Source organism: Thunnus albacares, chromosome 19, assembly GCF_914725855.1.
Source record: "Thunnus albacares chromosome 19, fThuAlb1.1, whole genome shotgun sequence".
NCBI lineage: Eukaryota > Metazoa > Chordata > Actinopteri > Scombriformes > Scombridae > Thunnus > Thunnus albacares.
Window position 1 is genome coordinate 27,167,683 of NC_058124.1, and position 19,697 is coordinate 27,187,379.

The following is a 19,697-nucleotide window of genomic DNA, read 5'->3' on the forward strand; positions in this document are numbered from 1 at the left end:
TCTGTAGATATATTGGGGTGTTGCAATTACTGTCAAATAATGTTTATATAATGTATACCCCATACATTTATGGAAAAAGCCTGTAAATATATTGGAGAGTTGCTTGTAATTACTGTCAAATAATGTTTATATAAAGTAATGATTATTAAAATTATGTTTTGTAAACTATTATCACATGATCTTATTTTTTGTACAGTATAAAACCAACATTTACCAGGGATCTACTGTAAATAGATACCAAGATACCATTAATGGGTGTTAAAGGAGGGTAATTTGAATGTAATTTTACATAATTTTTCTGTGTTTTACATCCAGAAATCTTTACTTTGATGGGGAGTTCTTGTGGATGGATTGGATAATCCTATGAATTTACCAAAGATTACTGTATGAAAACAAGAGTCTTCATTTAAATTAGGTAATTTTAAGGTAGTTCTGCAATCTTTTTCATTTTTTTGTACAGATTTATACATTTGTTTAACATTCTAGCGATATTTTATAATGAGATTTTATTTTTATCTTACAATGGTTGGACTGTAGAAATGTAGACAATGTTCAAAGTAAATATCCGTATTTTTAAAATAAATCTCTGTAGAATCTCTCAAGTTTTTTTTTACCGTTATTTGACGGTAAGTGTTTTAAGTAAGATTTTTTTTTTTTTTACAGTGTAGAAATGATGGTCAAAACTATAAATGTAAAGTAATGGAAGCCACTGAATAAAAAGATCTGATAAACGACTAAAACGTGAAAGTAGAATCACTAATCGAGTTATAGTACAAACCTGTTAAGAGACATTAAGTAATTAAGAAGTTAAGATTTGTTTATATCACATTTTTAGGAACAAAAGTTAGAAGATGTCTGTCCGTCCTGGGAGAGAGATCCTCCTCTGTTGCTCCTCTTGATGGTTAAAGGGTTTTCAAGGAGTTTTTTCTTGTCTGAATTGAGGGTCTGAGGAAAGAAGATGTTGTCTTGCTGTACAGACTGTAAAGGTCACTGAGGCACATTTGTAATACTGGACTACTGACTTGTCTTGACTTCCTAATAAAAGCATTAAATATCAAATAAGCAGAATAGTAAGAAGTTATTTGTGTCTTTTAAATAGAATTTATTTAAAAGACACAAATAACATCAACAAAAAAAAAAAAAGAGAGGAGAGCATAAGTGAATAAAAGCATCACATACAGTTCAGCTCAGATGCAGGACGTTTCCGTGGAGACGCAGGAGAAAATTGATTTTCCTGCCCACGTCCCACTCTGTAAACGTGAATGAATCACACTCTCATCTACTTCAGCTCATTTTTACACAAAAGAGGCTCCTCAACCTGCTGAGCTCCACAGCAGAGGAGGCACTCTGCACCGCCTTCATATCATCATATCAGGAGTGTGTGTGTGTTTATGTGTGTGTGTGTTTATGTGTGTGTGTTAGACAGTGGTGCAAGAAGTATTCAGATCCTTTACTTAAAGGACCAGTGTGTAGGATTTAGTGGTGAGGTTGCAGAGTTAGCAATGTTAAAATACTAAATTACAAGTAAAAGTCCTGCATTAAAAAAAATCCTATTGCAGTAAAAGTACATAAGTATTATGAGCTTGATGTAGTTTAAGTATTGCAGTAAAAGTACACAAGTATTATGAGCTTGATGTAGTTTAAGTATTGCAGTAAAAGTACATAAGTATTATGAGCTTGATGTAGTTAAAGTATTGCAGTAAAAGTACATAAGTATTATGAGCTTGATGTAGTTAAAGTATTGCAGTAAAAGTAGTGGTTTGGTCCCTCTGACTGATATATTATTATATATGACATCATTAGATTATTAATAGTGAAGCATCAGTGTTAGAGCAGCATGTTACTGTTGTAGCTGCTGGAGGTGGAGCTAGTTTACACTACTTTATATACAGTTAGCTAGTTTAGTCCAGTGGTTCCCAACCTAGGGGTCGGGCCCCTAGGTTGGGAATGTGTTCAGATTTTAACCTAACCCCTCTAACCCTTCTAACCCTAACCCCTCTAACCCTAACCCCTCTAACCCTAATCCTAACCCAAACCCTTCTAACCCTAACCCCTCTAACCCTAACCCCTCTAACCCTAACCCCTCTAACCCAAACCCTTCTAACCCTAACCCCTCTAACCCTAACCCCTCTAACCCTAATCCTAACCCAAACCCTTCTAACCCTAACCCTTCTAACCCTAACCCCTCTAACCCTAATCCTAACCCTAACCCTTCTAACCCTAACCCCTCTAACCCTAACCCTTCTAACCCTAACCCCTCTAACCCTAACCCCTCTAACCCTAATCCTAACCCAAACCCTTCTAACCCTAACCCTTCTAACCCTAACCCTTCTAACCCTAACCCCTCTAACCCTAATCCTAACCCAAACCCTTCTAACCCTAATCCTTCTGACCCTAACCCCTCTAACCCTAACCCTTCTAACCCTAACCCCTCTAACCCTAATCCTAACCCCTCTAACCATAACCCCTCTAACCCTAACCCTTCTAACCCTAATCCTAACCCTTCTAACCCTAACCCTTCTAACCCTAATCCTAACCCCTCTAACCCTAACCTTCTAACCCTAATCCTAACCCCTCTAACCCAAACCCTTCTAACCCTAATCCTTCTGACCCTAACCCCTCTAACCCTAATCCTAACCCCTCTAACCATAACCCCTCTAACCCTAACCCTTCTAACCCTAATCCTTCTGACCCTAACCCCTCTAACCCTAATCCTAACCCCTCTAACCATAACCCCTCTAACCCTAACCCTTCTAACCCTAACCCCTCTAACCCTAATCCTAACCCCTCTAACCCTAATCCTTCTAACCCTAACCCTTCTAACCCTAACCCCTCTAACCCTAACCCTTCTAACCCTAATCCTAACCCCTCTAACCATAACCCCTCTAACCCTAACCCTTCTAACCCTAATCCTAACCCTTCTAACCCTAATCCTTCTGACCCTAACCCCTCTAACCCTAATCCTAACCCCTCTAACCATAACCCCTCTAACCCTAACCCTTCTAACCCTAACCCCTCTAACCCTAATCCTAACCCCTCTAACCCTAATCCTTCTAACCCTAACCCTTCTAACCCTAACCCCTCTAACCCTAACCCTTCTAACCCTAATCCTAACCCCTCTAACCATAACCCCTCTAACCCTAACCCTTCTAACCCTAATCCTAACCCCTCTAACCCTAACCCTTCTAACCCTAACCCCTCTAACCCTAATCCTTCTAACCCTAACCCTTCTAACCCTAACCCTTCTAACCCTAATCCTAACCCCTCTAACCCTAACCCTTCTAACCCTAACCCTTCTAACCCAAACCCTTCTAACCCTAACCCCTCTAACCCTAACCCAGGTAAAACAGGTGTCTAGTTACTGTACGTATTATAATCAGGTGGATAACAGGTGGTCAGGACGGTGATGTAGGTTTATGTTTTATGGGTATTTTCATGTGTTTGGGGTTGCTAAACAGCTTTTGGAATCCCAACAAAAAAACAAAACAATCAAAAAAACTAAACCTTGTCATGTTGTGACCCAGGTAAGAGAAGAATAAAGAATCTTTTATCCAACTGTTTTCTATTCCCATCAGACACAGATACGACGCCTGGTTTAATTTCAGCCGGTTTATTTCTAGCTATAAACTTTTTGAGAGCTGAAAACAGGTGGTGTGATGTTGAGCTGCGGCGCTGCAGCTCACCTGCTGGTTTCCAATCAGCTTCCTGCAGCGTTCAGCCCCCCGAAAATACTTCAACGTTCTGTTCGCTGCCACTTTAATTAGACCTCAGTCACATCACCCGCTGAGGGACGGCAACACGATAGACAAACAAAAAAAGTCCAAGCAGACAAACACCGTACTTGTACTTCAGTTTTATTGTTGTGAGAAAAATCAATACCGAGTAAAAAATAAATTACTTCCTTGATTTTTTTTGTTTTTTTTTGTTTTAAACATCCTGGTCAGAGGTGGAGGTGGAAATCTCAAACACTGTGGCCTGTTTTTTTTTTTTTTTTACTCCTCTCAGACTCGAAGGCCTCAGCAACACTGAACTGAAAGGATTTTCCAAGATATAAAGTTAAAAGTGTGCTTGGCCAAATTTTAGTTCACTCTGTTAGAGAAAACATCACATCCAGTGGTGAATAAATGAAGCACACCTTCGTCCTTTCATATAATGGATCTCCAGCAGTGAAACAAATATAAGACATCCAACTTAAAAAAATCGAACACATTTCAACTTCAAACGAACTGAGCTGTTGTGTTTCTGTTGTCAAATCAGTCTCTAGTTTCTGCAGAAAATATGAAAAATAACGGAGACCCGGAGAGTTTTTTTCCTGGAACAGATGGAGTCCAGTTTAACTTAAATTAGCTTCATGATAAATGTTATAAATAGAAGCAGATTTGTCCAAAAGACACAACAAAAAACAAAAGTGAGAAACAGCTGTCAGTCTTGGAAAAAAAAAGAATTCATGTTTCATTTGCTTTTCTGTTCGTCAGTTTACGACTCAACAGCTTCTCTGTTCCAGAAGATCCAGAAACCAAAATACATTTACAAAGAAAAACTCTCTCTTTCTCTCACATTAAGCTGTTTTCTTATTTCTTTTTTTTTATCAACCTTCTCAAACAGTTTGAGCTTAATACTGTAGCAATAACTGTATATGACTCTGAAGAAAAAAATAAAATATAATCTTTATATGTGACAGTAAAATGTGTCTCTATGACACAAAAAATGATACATCGTGTGGTAAATGTTAAAGAAAAACATGCAGATTTTTTTTTTTTTTACATAAATAATGTGATTTAGTTCTGATGCTGAAGAGTTTAGGAGCCTTTAAAATGAGCAAATGGAGGAAATAAAAACATCAGAATTATGGTGCATGTCTTCGCTTTCTGTTGTTTTGCTCAGTCAAAAATCTTTAGTTTGTCTGTTATGTTGTTTGTTTGCGGAGAGAAAAACAATCTTCATCTTGTGCTTAACTGGAGGTAAAACGGCTGAGCAGCTACTGATGTAAATGTGACGGAACAGTTAAAGGACGGGTTCACAATTTTTCAAATCTGTCTTAAAACAACAGTCAGGAGCCCAAATGAACAGTGAAACATGTTTTTCTTGTTGTAATCATTCCTCCTGTTTATACTGACCGTTAGAAGATCCCTTCATAATGACCTTACAAAATCCACAGTCCTCCTTCTGTGCAAAAAATGTATTTCAAAGTTTATCTGAAGCTAATGTGAAGCTTCCAAATGAGTCAAATCAAGTAGATATCTTTCAACGTTAGTCTTTTTAGTGCCAAAGTCTTTTTGTTACTATACTTCCACCTGCAGCTCAACAGGGAAACACTGTCCGAGGAAACACAAAGAGGGAATTTGATGCTAAAAAGACTGTAAATGTGTCAGATATCCACTTGATATGACTAACTCAGACGTTTTAAAACATTTTTGCACAGAAGGAGGATTGTGAAAAACATGTTTGTCTGCTCATTTGGGCTCCTGACTGTTGTTTTTAGACATAATTGACACCTTTAAGCTAGGAAGTGCAACTTTATTATATAAGTATTTTAGAAACTAAATCTGAAGTAGTACTACTGAGTGAGTAATACTACCTGCTGCACCGTTAGGAGGCACTTCACCAACCAGGTAAATAACAAACAACAAAACTGAAGAGAAACTAGAACCTAAAGCAGGACCTGCTAAATGAATCCGATGAATTTGATGACGAAATGTTTTAGATACTTGAGAGAGGTCTTGTGACATAAAGAGAGCTGTGAAATATAAACCCCAGATAAGCTCAATCCATTTTAAAACAATTAAAATAACAAAAACAAATAAAAAAAAACAGTTTTCTTGAATAGCATAGATGAGTTACCCCCACCCCGTCCCCTCTACAATGTCCATAAGAAATCCTCTACATCAGGCACTTGTTGATTAGTCCGTAACGGCTCCAAACCGCCCAATCAGAATCAGCGAGCGGCCCTCCGCGTCCTCCAATCACCTCCTCTCAGTTAGTTAGTCCAGGCAGCTTCTTGGCGCCTCTCATTAGTCTCCTTTTCTGCCCGAGCGTCTCCTCCTCCCCGTCCAGGCTGCGGGAGCTGCGGTGGACTCCGGGGGACCTCAGCTCGATGTTGTCGGGGAACAGTGCGGGGTCGTCGGGCTGCACGGGCCGCGGGGCCGGGTAGTTGGGCTGGTAGTAGCGGTACGGGTCGTCCTCCTCCGCCTCACCGTAGTTCTGGAAGAGGTTGGGCGGCAGTTGGACTGCGGGGATAGCGCCGCCGTCAGTGACATCCTCGCGCTCTGTGTTGCCAAGCAATCCAGGCAGCCAGCGAGGCCAACCACCCGGGCAACGAGCCAGCACGCCAGTCAGACAGGCAGACAGTCAGTGAGAGCCCAAACAAAGACGACCGCCGCCCACAAACACCACAGGAAGCAACGTTTTGGATCGATTTGTTGTGTTTTGATTGGGTTAGCGGGACAGGAAGAGGGGGGCGGGACAGGGAGGAAGAAGGGACACAGAGGGACAAGAGTTACCAAAGGTTACCAAGAGTTGCCAAGGGTTACTGAGTCAGGGTTACCAAGGTTACAGAATGACAACACTGAAAGCGCAGTTAGAAGGAAGTTTAGGACAAACCGCTTCAAATAAAAGTTAGAATAAGCAACAATGTTTGAGTTTAATGTGAGAAACTTTGTGCAAATGTCTCAATTATTAGATTTGTTACCTATTAAGTCACATTCAAACCGTCAATTTAACTAATTAAGTGTCTTTCAGTGGTATCTTTCAAATGATGGTAAAAACAACATGAAAAATCTCTATTAAAAAGTTGTTGTGCTGATGAGTTTTTAGGTATTTCTGTATATCAGAGCAGTTATAAAGGAGTTTGTATTAAGTCAGTGAAGCTTGTGGTTAAAGAAAGCGGCACCAGATGATCCTGATCTAGAGGGAAAAGCCAGGAGAGGATTAACGTGTCAGTGCGGCTTTATGATACAGTTTACAGACTGTTCAACCAGTAAAAGTCTTCTTATTGTCAAGAAATCCCATGAAAAGAGTCAAACCAACAATGAACTGATCTGCAAACAAACACTGTCTGATACATCTTCTTCTTCTGTGCCGTTATTGTCCAAAAAAACTATTAAAAACACGTCAATGAGCCGCATCGCTGCACCGGGTGACAACACACACACCGTCAGTCCTGCTGCAAGAAATACTCACTAGAGCACCGAATGTTGATTCATCCGCCGCTGAAAATAGTCCCAAACAAATACACTATTTCCTCTTGTTTTATTAAGGCGTGTTAAAACCTACAGTGGCCAGATGTTTTGGGAAATGAAACTATTTATTTGTGAGTTACTCTTAAAGATGTATGTCTTCAGTAGGAACCAACGGGCCACAGACAGCTTAGAGACACATTGTTAGTTTTGGTCTTTTCATGGGATTTCTTGTCAATAAGAATAATATAGGATTTTATCACCTTTATCCTTTAAGGTGGTGGTTTAGATTAAAACAATGAAGACCTGAGAACATTTAGTGTGAATAAGATTGATGTGTTCTTTCTCAAATTAAATAATTGAGGATCATTATTTGAACTCTAGCGGACAGACAGACAGCATGTTGTAGTAATTCACCTTAGAAAGAACCTGAGAAGACTTTAATGTCTGTTTTTCTGTACATTTTATTTAAAGAACACTTTTTAATATCCTAAAAGATGCCTCACAAAAAAAGATCTTAATTAACTAAAAACACTAAAAGGTAGCAAAAGACATTTATAACTTTTTGTGACTTTAAACTCTAACTGTTTTTGGGATAATTCTGTATATTACATTATGTTCATGTGCAGTGAGAGAGAGCCGGGGCTGATCAGCTGATGCAGCGACACCACTTCCATCACCTACAGGATTTTGCAGTGTTTGCAGCGGCTAAAGCTACTTATTCCCTGCTGTCGACACACTCTGAGTGTTTGTGAACAACGTAGGCTCAGTAGTCGTTGGTATACTGTCCTGCTGGGGGGGAAGAGGAAAAGTTGTAAAACAAGGCGATGACACAAACAGACAGACAGACAGACAGACAGACAGACAGACAGACAGACAGACAGACAGACAGAGAAAAAGAGACACAAACACAAAGGAAGAGGAATGAATACAAACATGCAGACGTTACTCACATCATCACACAGCAGGCTGCGAGCTGCACAGCGCCGCTTAGGCTGCTGTTTGACCTTTAACCTCAACAGACATCAAGGATTAATAACATCATGCATTTTTAACTTTTAAAGATGACTCACGCAGGGTTTTCTTTATATATATATATATATATATATATATATATATATACATCACAATTAATCCAATTACTTCCAGTGTGTTTGTATGTAGTGAGAATGAAAACAGTTGACTGGATGCTTGTGATGAGTGCTGTGGCGCTAACTGTGAAGCTGTTAACGTGTAATTTCCCATGTGTGTGTTTTTTCTTTAGAAAGACTGTGAAAACAATCAGAGCTGTTTGGACTCTGGAGGGCAAATTAACACATAAGAGAAACAAAAAGCTGCCTGAAGCGCTGAGTCATCATCTGCAGCAGCAATTTGTTGCATCTACTAGTGATATATATATATATATATATATGTAAGAGAAAACCTTCTGTGAAGCATCTTTCTAGCGACTGATTAAACCAACAATCACAATACTGAGTGACTTCACATCATAATCTCAGTGGAAACATGTTAAGATGCAGAATTCAGTCTGTGATTGGCTGCATGCAGTTTCAACCAGCTACTGCAGGAAGGAACACGAGTAGAACAACAGGAAGCTTAAAAGGTTTGTTTCACCCAAATTATGACCAAAACATTTTTTATACACCACAGGATGGTTTTCAGAAGCATGAGGCTGGTTCTGGTTCTATGTGTTGAGGTTTTGAAATAATTTGAGAATATTTATGAATGGAATTTAGCTTTTTTTTTTATTTGTTGTACTAAAAACAACAAAAAGGACATTTAAGGACAAAATTAAGTAAAAATACGTCCAGATTTTTATCCTGTTCTTGTGTTAATTGAACTTGATATAAAGTCAAATAAAAATTATTTGATGCAAAAAACTGTCATTAAGCATGAAGGTTTGTTAAATCTGCCCTTGTTCTTCGCCTCTTGTCTAGTAAAAACAGAAAGTGAGGAAGGTGGAGGTGAGAAAAGCTCTTCAGCTCCACTTCTATCACTTCTTTCCAGAAAGATAAGATCAAATCTGTCTTGAACTAATAACCTGCCAACATATTCAGTTTCATCTAGAAATACGTCACATTACAGAAGCTAAAGACTCTCTGACGTATCACTTAACAACTCAACAGTAAATTCTCTTTTCAGGAACAATTTCCTTGAAAGTTTATATCAGTAACAGGTTTTTTAGTTGTTGTCATGATTTGGGTGAAGTGTCCCTTTAAAGCACTGACAGGCAGAGTTCTTTACATCTGATGCTTTATTCATGACAGCTAGTTGTTTGGATGTTTACTGTTCATGTTTCCAGCAGAAACAAACTACTACTAGTTGATCACATGATATTTGAAATTGTACAACATTTCAAAATCACAGTTTACAAGTGTAAGGTTGAAGTCGTCATGCGTATTAGAGAAACAGTCTGAACACATCCAGTCTACTGATACTGAAGCAGAATTCTGCATCTTAAAGCGTGATTGTGTTTAAAGGTTTTTAATGTGAGTGTTGGATTGATGACATGCAGCTTGTTTAACTCAGTGGCAGCTTTTCAACACGAAAAGGAACCAAATGAATTAAATGTTTCACTCGATGACCTTCACTCCAAAAGACACAGTCACTGAAAAGCTTTCATGCTCAGTTCTACAGTTTACAACGTCCACATATTTAAAGAGGCTGATGGGTTTCAGGGAACATTTTTCTACTATCATAGTTACAGATTTGAGACTTTTTAAAGGTTAAATGTTTGTTTCTTTCTTATTTGAAGGTTCTCTGTATCTCTTCTTACAACGTCCACACAGTGAAGGATGGTGTAGTCCACTAGTATCACTGCTGCCAACTTAGCCGCTTTTAAGACTCTTTTAGCGACGCTTTTTAAAAAAATTGGCGAGCAACAAACCTGGTGACTTTCTGGGCAGATCTTTAAAGATGTGTCTGGTTATTCTCTATAATTTTCTTACTGTCATTAAATCTCATGTTTGGATCCAAACCATCAATGAACTGATCTACTAACAAGTATTGTGTGTGTATCAAAGCCTGATATATCTGATTCCTCCGTTGTTGTCCAGAAACTATAAAAACACGTCAGTGAGCCGCACTGCTGCACTGGATGACATGTTCCTTCATCGTGGGGACAATGGTTACGGCTCCAAAGACTAATAACAGCCATCACGTGTTTTTAGTCTGTGGAGAGTAGTTCTGTGTAAGGCAGACGCTACTGAGCATGTGCAGGAACGTGTTTCTTCTTCACTAGCTTGTTGTGCTACATATCACAAACTCTTGACTTTGTACTACATTATAAATTTCTCAAAGAACTTCAGTACAAAGTAAAACACTGTGAACAGAACAGTGTTCCTGCACATGCTCAGTAGCGTCTGTCTTACACAGAACTACTCTCCAGAGACTGGAAACATGATGCTGTTATTAGTCTTTGGAGCCGTTTCTAAACAAACTAATGTGAACAAACTCTTCATGATGAAGCAACATGTCACCCAGTGCAGCGATGTGGCTCACTGATGTGTTTTTAATAGTTTCTCGACAACGGAGGAATCAGATATATCAGGCTTTGATAAACACACAATACTTGTTAGTAGATCAGTTCATTGTTGGTTTGGATCCAAACATGCGAGTGATCCTTTAACTTGTCTCCTTGTAGGGAGTCACTGATATCTCTCAGTGGATGAGAGACATGAATGAGCTGGGAATGTGCATACCCAACGACCAATCACTGATCTCCATTGTTGGTCCAGGGAACTCCTCTTTTGTTTTAATTTGACTATAAATACACAGAGTGAGTTAATTCCAGTGGTTCCAGTGGATCATCTGTACAACTGTCAGCATTTAATAGTTTTTGGATATTAGAGGTAGACTCAGATGTCTATTGATGAAACTCAACGGCATAAAAACAATAATAGTTAATGGCTTAGCTGGTTAGAATCAGTTTAGTTTAGTTAGACATCATTGTCTTTACTTTCATCTTTTAAGATCTTGTCTATATGTTGTTATGTTATGACATCACAGACTTTTCGAGAAGGTTTTAGCTACTTGTCACTGAGCAGTATGGTTGATGATAAGATTAATTCACTTGTATAAAAACGATACATTATTAACAAGGAAAGAACATTGGTCAAAAACATGAAAAACAAATATATTAGATAGTTTTATCAAACTAGTTTGTCGGCTGTTCTAACTGATGTTTATCTGTATTTAAGGGACCCTACGTACCTCCAACATTGTAGCCCATACAGGAGTTCTGGTCGCAGTAGCCTGGAGGTCCCGCAGGTCCGACCGGTCCAGGGACCCCTGGCCGACCAGTGGCTCCAGGATTTCCAGGTCGCCCTGATGGACCCTGACTGCCAGGTCTGCCCTGCCCATTGGCTCCTGAGAGGAAGAGGAAGAGGAAGAGGAGGCAAAACAAAGGTTTTAATGAACACTTTATGTAAGTGAGATACTCGTGCAACGGACAAAAATACAAATGTCAGTTAAAAGAAAATGATGATGTATTTATTGTGTAAAATGTTTTGCATGTTCTTCATCACTTTATTATTATTATTTGACCTGAGTGTGTGTTTACTGCACATTACACACTTTAACGTCTCATTTTTAAATGAATTTTTTTATTTTCTTTTTCTTTTTTATGTATTTTAATGTTTTTCTTTTCTTATTTTTAATGTTTTTCTTATGAGTTACAACTACTGTATGAAAAGTGATTTACAAATAAATAAACTCAAACTTCCTGTTTTTGCTTGTCTTCTTCATTTATATGCTTATGGCAGATTCACTATATGTGTCACTCAGGCTGCCGTCTACTGTTTTTTGCAGGAGAAGTTAGGCTATTCAGAAATGGCATCATTTTACATGTGATTAGCAGTAAACATGCTCTAGGACACTTCTTATGCGAGAAAAAGGACAACATAAATGTAAGATTTGTATTTTTTTGTCTTGGGAAGATTGTCGGGGTTCCAGGGATATAATTGATATAATCACTCTGATTGTTTTTCCTGGTTGTAATTGTTCTGTATCAGCCAGCAGGACATCGATACGTATCACGATATAAGTTGTTTTTGGGAAGGAAAACAACAAATCTTTTTTAAAAGATGCCTTCACTTCTCAACACTTTATTTCTGGTTTCCACACAGACGTTGATGAAGCTGTAAAAACTGTTACTGGAGGTAAAGTCAGAAATTTGATGATTTATGAAACAAGATCTCAAGTTATAAGAAGCGTCTTTTGATGCTGATTTTGAGCTCATCACAGAGAGACTGCAGTCTTTATAAAGTGTAAGTTCTGCTGATTTTTACAGTGTGTTTTTGTTTCTGTTTGTTCTTGTTTGAGTTGTGATTTTGAGATTAAGAGATACAAATATCGACCCTCCATCCGGACTAAAACTGCATTTTTCTCCCCTGAAAATGAAGCTTTTCCAAAATGGCCTCCAGAGTGTAAATGTGAAAATGCTGGCTTGGTGTTGAAATGTGTTCGGGGAAAACAGAGCTTTATTATTATATTGCTGACAAAACAGTATCTTATCTGTTTTAGTGGTTTAATGTGGACGGAGGTGTTTGCAGAAACAAGTTAAAACTCCAGCTGTGTGACGATGTTTCTCAAAAACAGCGTTTTAGAATTTAGCTTCATGTAGACGAAGTCTGAGAGCATCAGTGTGGTTACCGGGAGCTCCTGGAGGTCCTCTGGGGCCTTGGACTCCCACACCTTGAGATCCTTTCTCACCCTTCTCTCCTGGTTGACCTGGACACACACACACACACACACACACACACACACACACACACACACACAGACACACACACACAGACACCACTTTATTTCCAACCACTACATTTTCTCAACACATCTCTTCCTCTAGAGTAGCAACATACTGTATGTATCTACGTTACTTCTGTTGGTACATTTTGATGCTTTAAAGTAAATTCACAGCTGGTCTGGAAAAGGTTCTTCATACATGCTGGCTCTTCAATCTGCTACTAATCTACTAATTTCTCTCAGTATCAACATGTGAAACTTTCATTTGTGTCTGTAAGTTAAACTGAAGGTCTTCCAGCGTCCAGTAACACCTCGTTAATAATCTTCACTCTACTCTCCTCCTGTTTATCTCCTCTGTTGGTCTTGTTGACAGTCTCACCTCTTTCTCCTGGTTGCCCGTTCTGTCCGTTCTGTCCTGGGAAGCCAGGTCTTCCTGGGGGCCCTTGTTCTCCCTGAGGCCCTGGGGATCCATTTCGGCCGGGCTCTCCGGGGGGTCCCGGCACGGTGCGGATGGACACTGGCGGGCTGGGTACGTGGTTGAGGATGGAGTTGTAGCGAGCCATGTGACCTGGAAATTTCAACAGCAGAGATTAACAAACTAAACAAGCTCAACTGATTTTACACAACAAAGTTTGTTTCCAGGTGTTCAAGGTGTAAAAAGTAATATAAAGTATTTAGTAATTTATATGATAAATTGCCTCAAGTGATGTCATTTGAGTCAGCGTTGGTTAAAGACTACAAGTTTGAAAAGCAAAACAATCTGGAGGTGTGTAGTCAGAAAGAAGTGAGGTTACTGGACCTCTGTAGCTCCTCCAGGCTACGTTAGCCACTGCTAGCATCACACACCAGAGTCTCCACTTGAACTGTCGGTGGTTGAATTGCATTGTGGGTAATGTAGGCACCATATTTTGACATGAAGAAGAATGTGTGGAATAAAAAAGACGACGTCTCTGGTTCTGCTGCATCACTTTTAAGTCTGACAATGTTATAGAAGAGTGATGCTAAATTCCTGGAGAAGCTTTTTAAAAAGAACCTTAATGGAGGTCACGAGGAGAACTGAACGTACATGAACTGCAGCTAAATTTAAATCATCACTTTATTAAAGAGAACTTGACTGTGGAGTAGAAGCTCAGTAAACACGTCTGACTGCAGCTTCAGTCAGAACGAATGATCTGCTGAAGCAGATTTGTCTTCAAACAGATCTTAACACCCGAATAGCCTGAACAAACAGGCGGCATGTGTTCCTGTTGCTCTGGATAATCCACAGAACACACTATCAACAGCTTTTATTACTGAACAAATAGTGTGAATTAAAACTGTTGGCAGAGAGTTCTGTGGATCATCTGGAGTAACAAAGAGATATTTCTACAGAAATCTCAAAAAAGCCAAATAAAACCAAGGTTATCTGGTAAGAAGAGAATATATATTCTTTTGATAAATCTTTAAACTAAAGCTTTTCTAACCTTAATCCTAAAACTAAGTCTTAAGACTGGATGAAATGTCAGGTCATGGGATTGTTGTGTACTCACTCTGAATCAGCTGCTCACAGACCTGCCTGGCGATGGCCTGAACTGAAGCTGTCGACTGGAGGTCACCCTGAAAACACACAGAAGCAAAAGTGCTATTTATAATTTTTGTATGAACGGTGGTTCAAGTGATGACAAGTACAATGACTGAGGTGTCCTGATATAAAGGTCTGAACAGACTATAAACACATTTTGAAAGAAATTGATGATGAAATGTGTTTGTGTGCGCTGGTTCTTTTTAAAAACGTTCAAACAGGAAGTATAAAGGTTTATTAAATCATTCTTTGCATCTGTTGTGTGTTTGATTTCTCAGCTGTTGTCACAGTTGCTGCATCAATGTCGGACATTTTTCCAGCTGTAATAGTTCCTTCATGCTGATGATGTTGTGAACACTGAGTCCAACAACACCACACACTAAAGCAGTCAGTTTATTCTCCATGCTCTTATTTCTATGTGTTCTTTGTTTTGTATTTTTGTCTGTGTGAAAGCAAAATGTAGTTGAGCTGTTATTACTGAAGTCAACTGTTGCTCTGAGTGTTTCCCTTAAAGAAAAAAAATAAAAGAAGCAGCCATTCGCCTGCAGCTGCTGTCAGCTGAGCATTTATTGAAACTCTACAGTAATTTAAACTCAATTATGGCGGGAAAACCCTTTAACTTGTCATTAGAGAGCTTAAACACACTAAATCACTCTTTGCTGTGAATCCTTCAATCCAAACAGCAGCGTCTTCTGAACGTCGACAGGCTGAGATGTTCACATGAAATAACCAACCATTGAGTCTGATGTTTTTTTTAGATAAGAGAAGTTCTGAGAAATTTGCATAGAGCGGCTGAATGAAAGATCACTGTGGTCTGAGTATAACATTATAATCTCTTGAGTTATGTGTGAACTGAGAGGTCGAGGGGTCTTAACTGTGGCACCATCTCAGTCTGGAAATACCCAAATTCATCTGCCAGCAAGATGAAGCAGAGATAATAAACCTGATGCAAGATATTGTTATCGTCATCGCAGGAGGAAACACCTTATCATGTTTTTCACTACAGCTCTACTTATTGCTGACATACAAATTCTTTTTTTAGTCTTTTATCTTTTGATTCTAGGAAACTGCTCATAAAAACCTTTTATTATTTATTGTTATTGTTTATTTTTGTGATCAAACTTTTTTTACTTGGTCTTATTTTTTACAGCACTTTGGGCTGCACATTTGCATGACAGCCATACAAATGCTATACAAATCAAGTTATTATTTATTATTTTATAAAACTGCAGGCTCATCATATAATATAATAGGACACAATATAACAACACAAACTACAGCGTCAACATGAACCGCAGCTTAAAAAATAACCAAAGAATCAACAACTTCAACCAAAAAAAAACAAGGAGTAAACAAGTTAACAAGGGGTCACATTATGCTGGTGAGTTAACATGCAGGAAGATTTATTTATTTATTTATTTATTTATTTCCATACAAAGATTATTGGCTACTCCTGCCTGATGGAAAAAGACACTTACCCGTTCACCCTTGTCTCCCTTGTTTCCAGGAGGACCCTGCAGAACACAAAAAGAATTAAACTCTGACAACCTGATCAGATGTGACAACGATGATGAAGACGATGAAGACGATGAAGACATGAAGCGAAGGATCCTCTGGACAGGACATCAACCTGATCATCTGTCACATGTAGCAAGAAGACTTTTCTTTAAAATCCGTCTAACGAGTTTATATTTTTTCTTTTCTGCTTTTTGATCATTTTAGGGCCTCAGGTTCATGTTGTTCCCTCTGACTGAAGCACTCCTGACTGATAATTAATTAATTTATTACCTCAGGAGTTAATGTACTGAACTGAGCTGTAATCTGTAGTTTGGACTTTCTCTTTGACATGTTTGATGATGATTTCTTTGAGAGGCTTTTATATAACTGTCAGGTTAAAAAAAACATCCAAACTCACAACTAATCTAAATAAATAACAGTGTTCCAGTTAACAGTCCTTTCCTTGGAACAATGAGCCACTAAAACCAACAACACTGGTGCTGTGATTGGTAAAAACAGGTAGTAAACACATGTAGAGAACTGACTGAAGACTGGATCTGGACAAAGTTATCTGCCTGAAGCACCTTCAATCCAAGCTTGTAAAAACACAACAATAAATTGACATGATGATAAACATTTCAGCTAAAACATCTGAGCTATTAAAAACCAATCTTTATCCAACCAGCGCTGTTACGAAAAACTACAACTACTGTATGTTTTCCTCCAGAAAATTCACAAAAAGACTTGCAGCTGACAACAGCGTTGTTAATTAGTGAAGGAGAGCTCTTTGCAGTCCACCCACGTATCTGTAATTACATGCTTGACAACATTTTATCACAGCGGTGCAAAAGTAATTTGTCAGCAGTTTGTATCACATCCCGCAGAATCTCATCTTCCCTGCGACGTCGAGATGTGATTTGCTGTCTGTGAACGTTTCATTTATTCAGGAATAAACGCCAAAGCAGAGAGCGGTCACATATTGAGTTAAACTAAACACTTCATCAACACAAACAAAGAACGTCTCTCATTATCCTACAATTTGATCATGTTTTGCTTCAGGGTGCCATGATTCCATTCAAAAAGGTTCAGTAACATAACTATAAACATCCATCATGGAAATTAATATCAGTCAATATGATACGATGGAAATTCTTGCCTGCAGTGTGATGAAAAAACTCTCTGTAGTCTCTTACAGGAGCAGTCAGAAGTTTGGACTCATTTTCTCATATGTGAATATATTTATTAACCTGAAGCTTAAACACAACACGCAGGATGTGAAGTAACAAAGTAAAAGCAGTTCAACATATGGTGAGCTAGAAAAGAGCACGAGGTCAGGAGGAGCAGTGTTTCCAACATGTTGTCATTATCAGACCTTTGGTACCAGCCTCTTAAATGTGTTACTCAAATAATAACTCAAACATTAATCCACAAATCAAAAATGAAGTATTTTCAGCCATAATTATTTTCTGTCCTGCTCAGCCAGGTGCCTCTTTTTCAACACTTTCCCTTCCTGGACTTCTTCTCTCCTTCACTCTGCTGCGCTTGAGGACGGCTGCAGTGAAACTCTTCTAACTGAAGGACCGTTTACTGACACCTGTAGCACACGTATGACGCACCAAACGGACAAAAGCAGCAGCCGAGGTAAAGTACCTGACATGTTGATGCTACTGATGTGTCAGATTTTACACAGAAAACCACAGATGTGGGTGTTTTGACACACTGTCGGCTAAAATGACAAGTGAAGCTGAACTTCTCTTCATAATGTGCTGCTTTCAGAGCAATATTTATCATCCAAAACTGCTGTAAAGCAAAAAGTTTGCAGCTCTACACAACACATCCCAGCCAGAGCTGATTTAGTACGGCGTTGTCTTATAACAATACTAAAGGTTACTTATTCTACAACACAATGAGATGCTGAGTAAGTTTAGAGCATAAAAGCTTGAATCTTTAAAATGAGAATCTATTATTTTTCCAAACATGCATAAATAAAGTACATTTTTAATACTATTCATATTGTAAAAGAAGTGTTAATTGCAGAATATGTTGTTTAGAAGGGCTGGCTGCAGGAGTTCTTTCACAAACTGGGGACGACACACACTCTTCCCCAGAATCAGCTGTGTGTTAATCAGATAAACCCGGTGAGGAAGGTGTTAATCCTGCCGACATGACACTCTGATCACCTTACTGGACTCTCTGTGTTCCTCTGACAGACTCCGTTAAGCCTGACTGACATGACTTCCTGCCTCTTCCTGGATATTTACACACAGCTTCCATGTTCTTTCAGCAGCTTTTGTCAGACGGGTGACAGGAAACAGATTAGACAACAGGTTGTCTTCTGTTACAGGGTTTAAACCCAAACTGGTAAGGTAAAAAGATAAACGAGAAGAAGCGGTCCTAGTGTGTGACAGACTCACCGGTGGTCCCAGTTCTCCCTGTTTTCCTGGAGGGCCCGTGTTTCCTGGGGCCCCTGGGGCTCCTGGAGTCCCCTGAGGAGACACAGACAGACGTGAGGAGGAACAAAACAGTGATGCATTAAATCATAAGACAAAATGTTCAAAACGGACGTCATGCAAGAGGCACTCGTATGAGCGATTTAAGAAAATCAGTGGCGTTCATCAGTTTCCTCATACTCAGAGTATCTCTGCCTTTCTTCACAAGGGGAGAAACACTTTATAAATGACATGTATTATAGGAAGCTATTTTCCTGCAGGCAAAAGGCCAGCGCTGGTCCAAACGTAGTCTATATGCAATTTTTCTGAGGTGCAAGTCTACTAATTTGACTATTTGGTCATTTCCATGCAGTGAAGGAGTGCACTTGCACCAGCAGGAGGAGACGCACAGCTGAGGCTGTGTTTACACTGATTAGGCGGCGCGGTGCAATTTTGGTGCTCATTTTGGCACAAAATTGCGTTTGCGATAAAACCTTCTCAGATCACCTCTTATCGCACACGGAGGGCAATTTATGTGGCTTCAGTTGGCAGAGACACACACACACACACATACACACACACACACACACACACACACATACACACACACACACACACACACACACACACACACACACACACACACACACACACACACACACACACACACACACAGACATCTCCAAAATCACAAAACACCATTTCATTTGTGTTCTGTTGGATACCGTTTCCCACAACAACTTGTAGAATGTGGAACCTTTTCCATGTTTACTAAACAGCTGTAGACGTCCCACAGCAGCAGGAACGTGTTTCATCTACAGTCTCTGATTTGAAAGAGGGACGGTGCGCTACTCTGATGACACTTCATTGTATTAATATTTTCTAATTGTTTTGGGTCCTCTACTACTGACATTCCTCAACTTATTATTTGTTATCTGCTGATTTCTGAAAACAGGATTTAAAGCTGTAGTGCGATTCTTGTTTTTACTCTTTGGGAACGAAATTCACCCACAAACGGAGTGGAACATGGAGCCTTATATGGACATTTTAGGGCCGTGGATTATGCAAATTATCCTCATCAACAGGTGACATTCATCAGGCTGAAAGGAACGATTAACGACAAGTTCAGGCAGTTCAGAGAGTTTGTTGAATCTGAACACTCATACAGGCAAACATCGCAGAGAAAAGTAAGAGTTTTAGGATAAAAATACAGAAATGTTCTTGCATGAGGCCCAATGTCCGCTACAAGTACTCAAATACCTCAAGATATAGCATTACGGTCAATATTTA

General features: G+C 39.1%; 1 protein-coding gene across 8 annotated transcripts in view; it reads right to left on the bottom strand.

Annotated features, from left to right (window-relative positions):
* Nucleotides 1–5,496: 5,496 nt before the first annotated feature.
* LOC122970550 (collagen alpha-1(XIV) chain) overlaps nucleotides 5,497–19,697 on the bottom strand; it is a 220,665-nt gene continuing 206,464 nt past the window's right edge. For 3 of the 8 annotated variants that reach the window (XM_044336720.1, XM_044336719.1, XM_044336726.1), the window contains 7 exons: nucleotides 18,393–18,464; nucleotides 15,960–15,995; nucleotides 14,450–14,516; nucleotides 13,300–13,488; nucleotides 12,828–12,905; nucleotides 11,388–11,543; nucleotides 5,497–6,266 (listed from right to left, as the gene is read on the bottom strand). In XM_044336720.1, the coding sequence (XP_044192655.1) occupies nucleotides 5,974–6,266; nucleotides 11,388–11,543; nucleotides 12,828–12,905; nucleotides 13,300–13,488; nucleotides 14,450–14,516; nucleotides 15,960–15,995; nucleotides 18,393–18,464 (891 nt within the window). In that variant the 3' untranslated portion in view covers nucleotides 5,497–5,973. Of the gene's footprint in view, nucleotides 6,267–7,759; nucleotides 8,183–11,387; nucleotides 11,544–12,827; nucleotides 12,906–13,299; nucleotides 13,489–14,449; nucleotides 14,517–15,959; nucleotides 15,996–18,392; nucleotides 18,465–19,697 lie in introns of those variants that run through there. The other 5 variants (XM_044336725.1, XM_044336724.1, XM_044336723.1 and 2 more) reach the window with 5 other exon arrangements.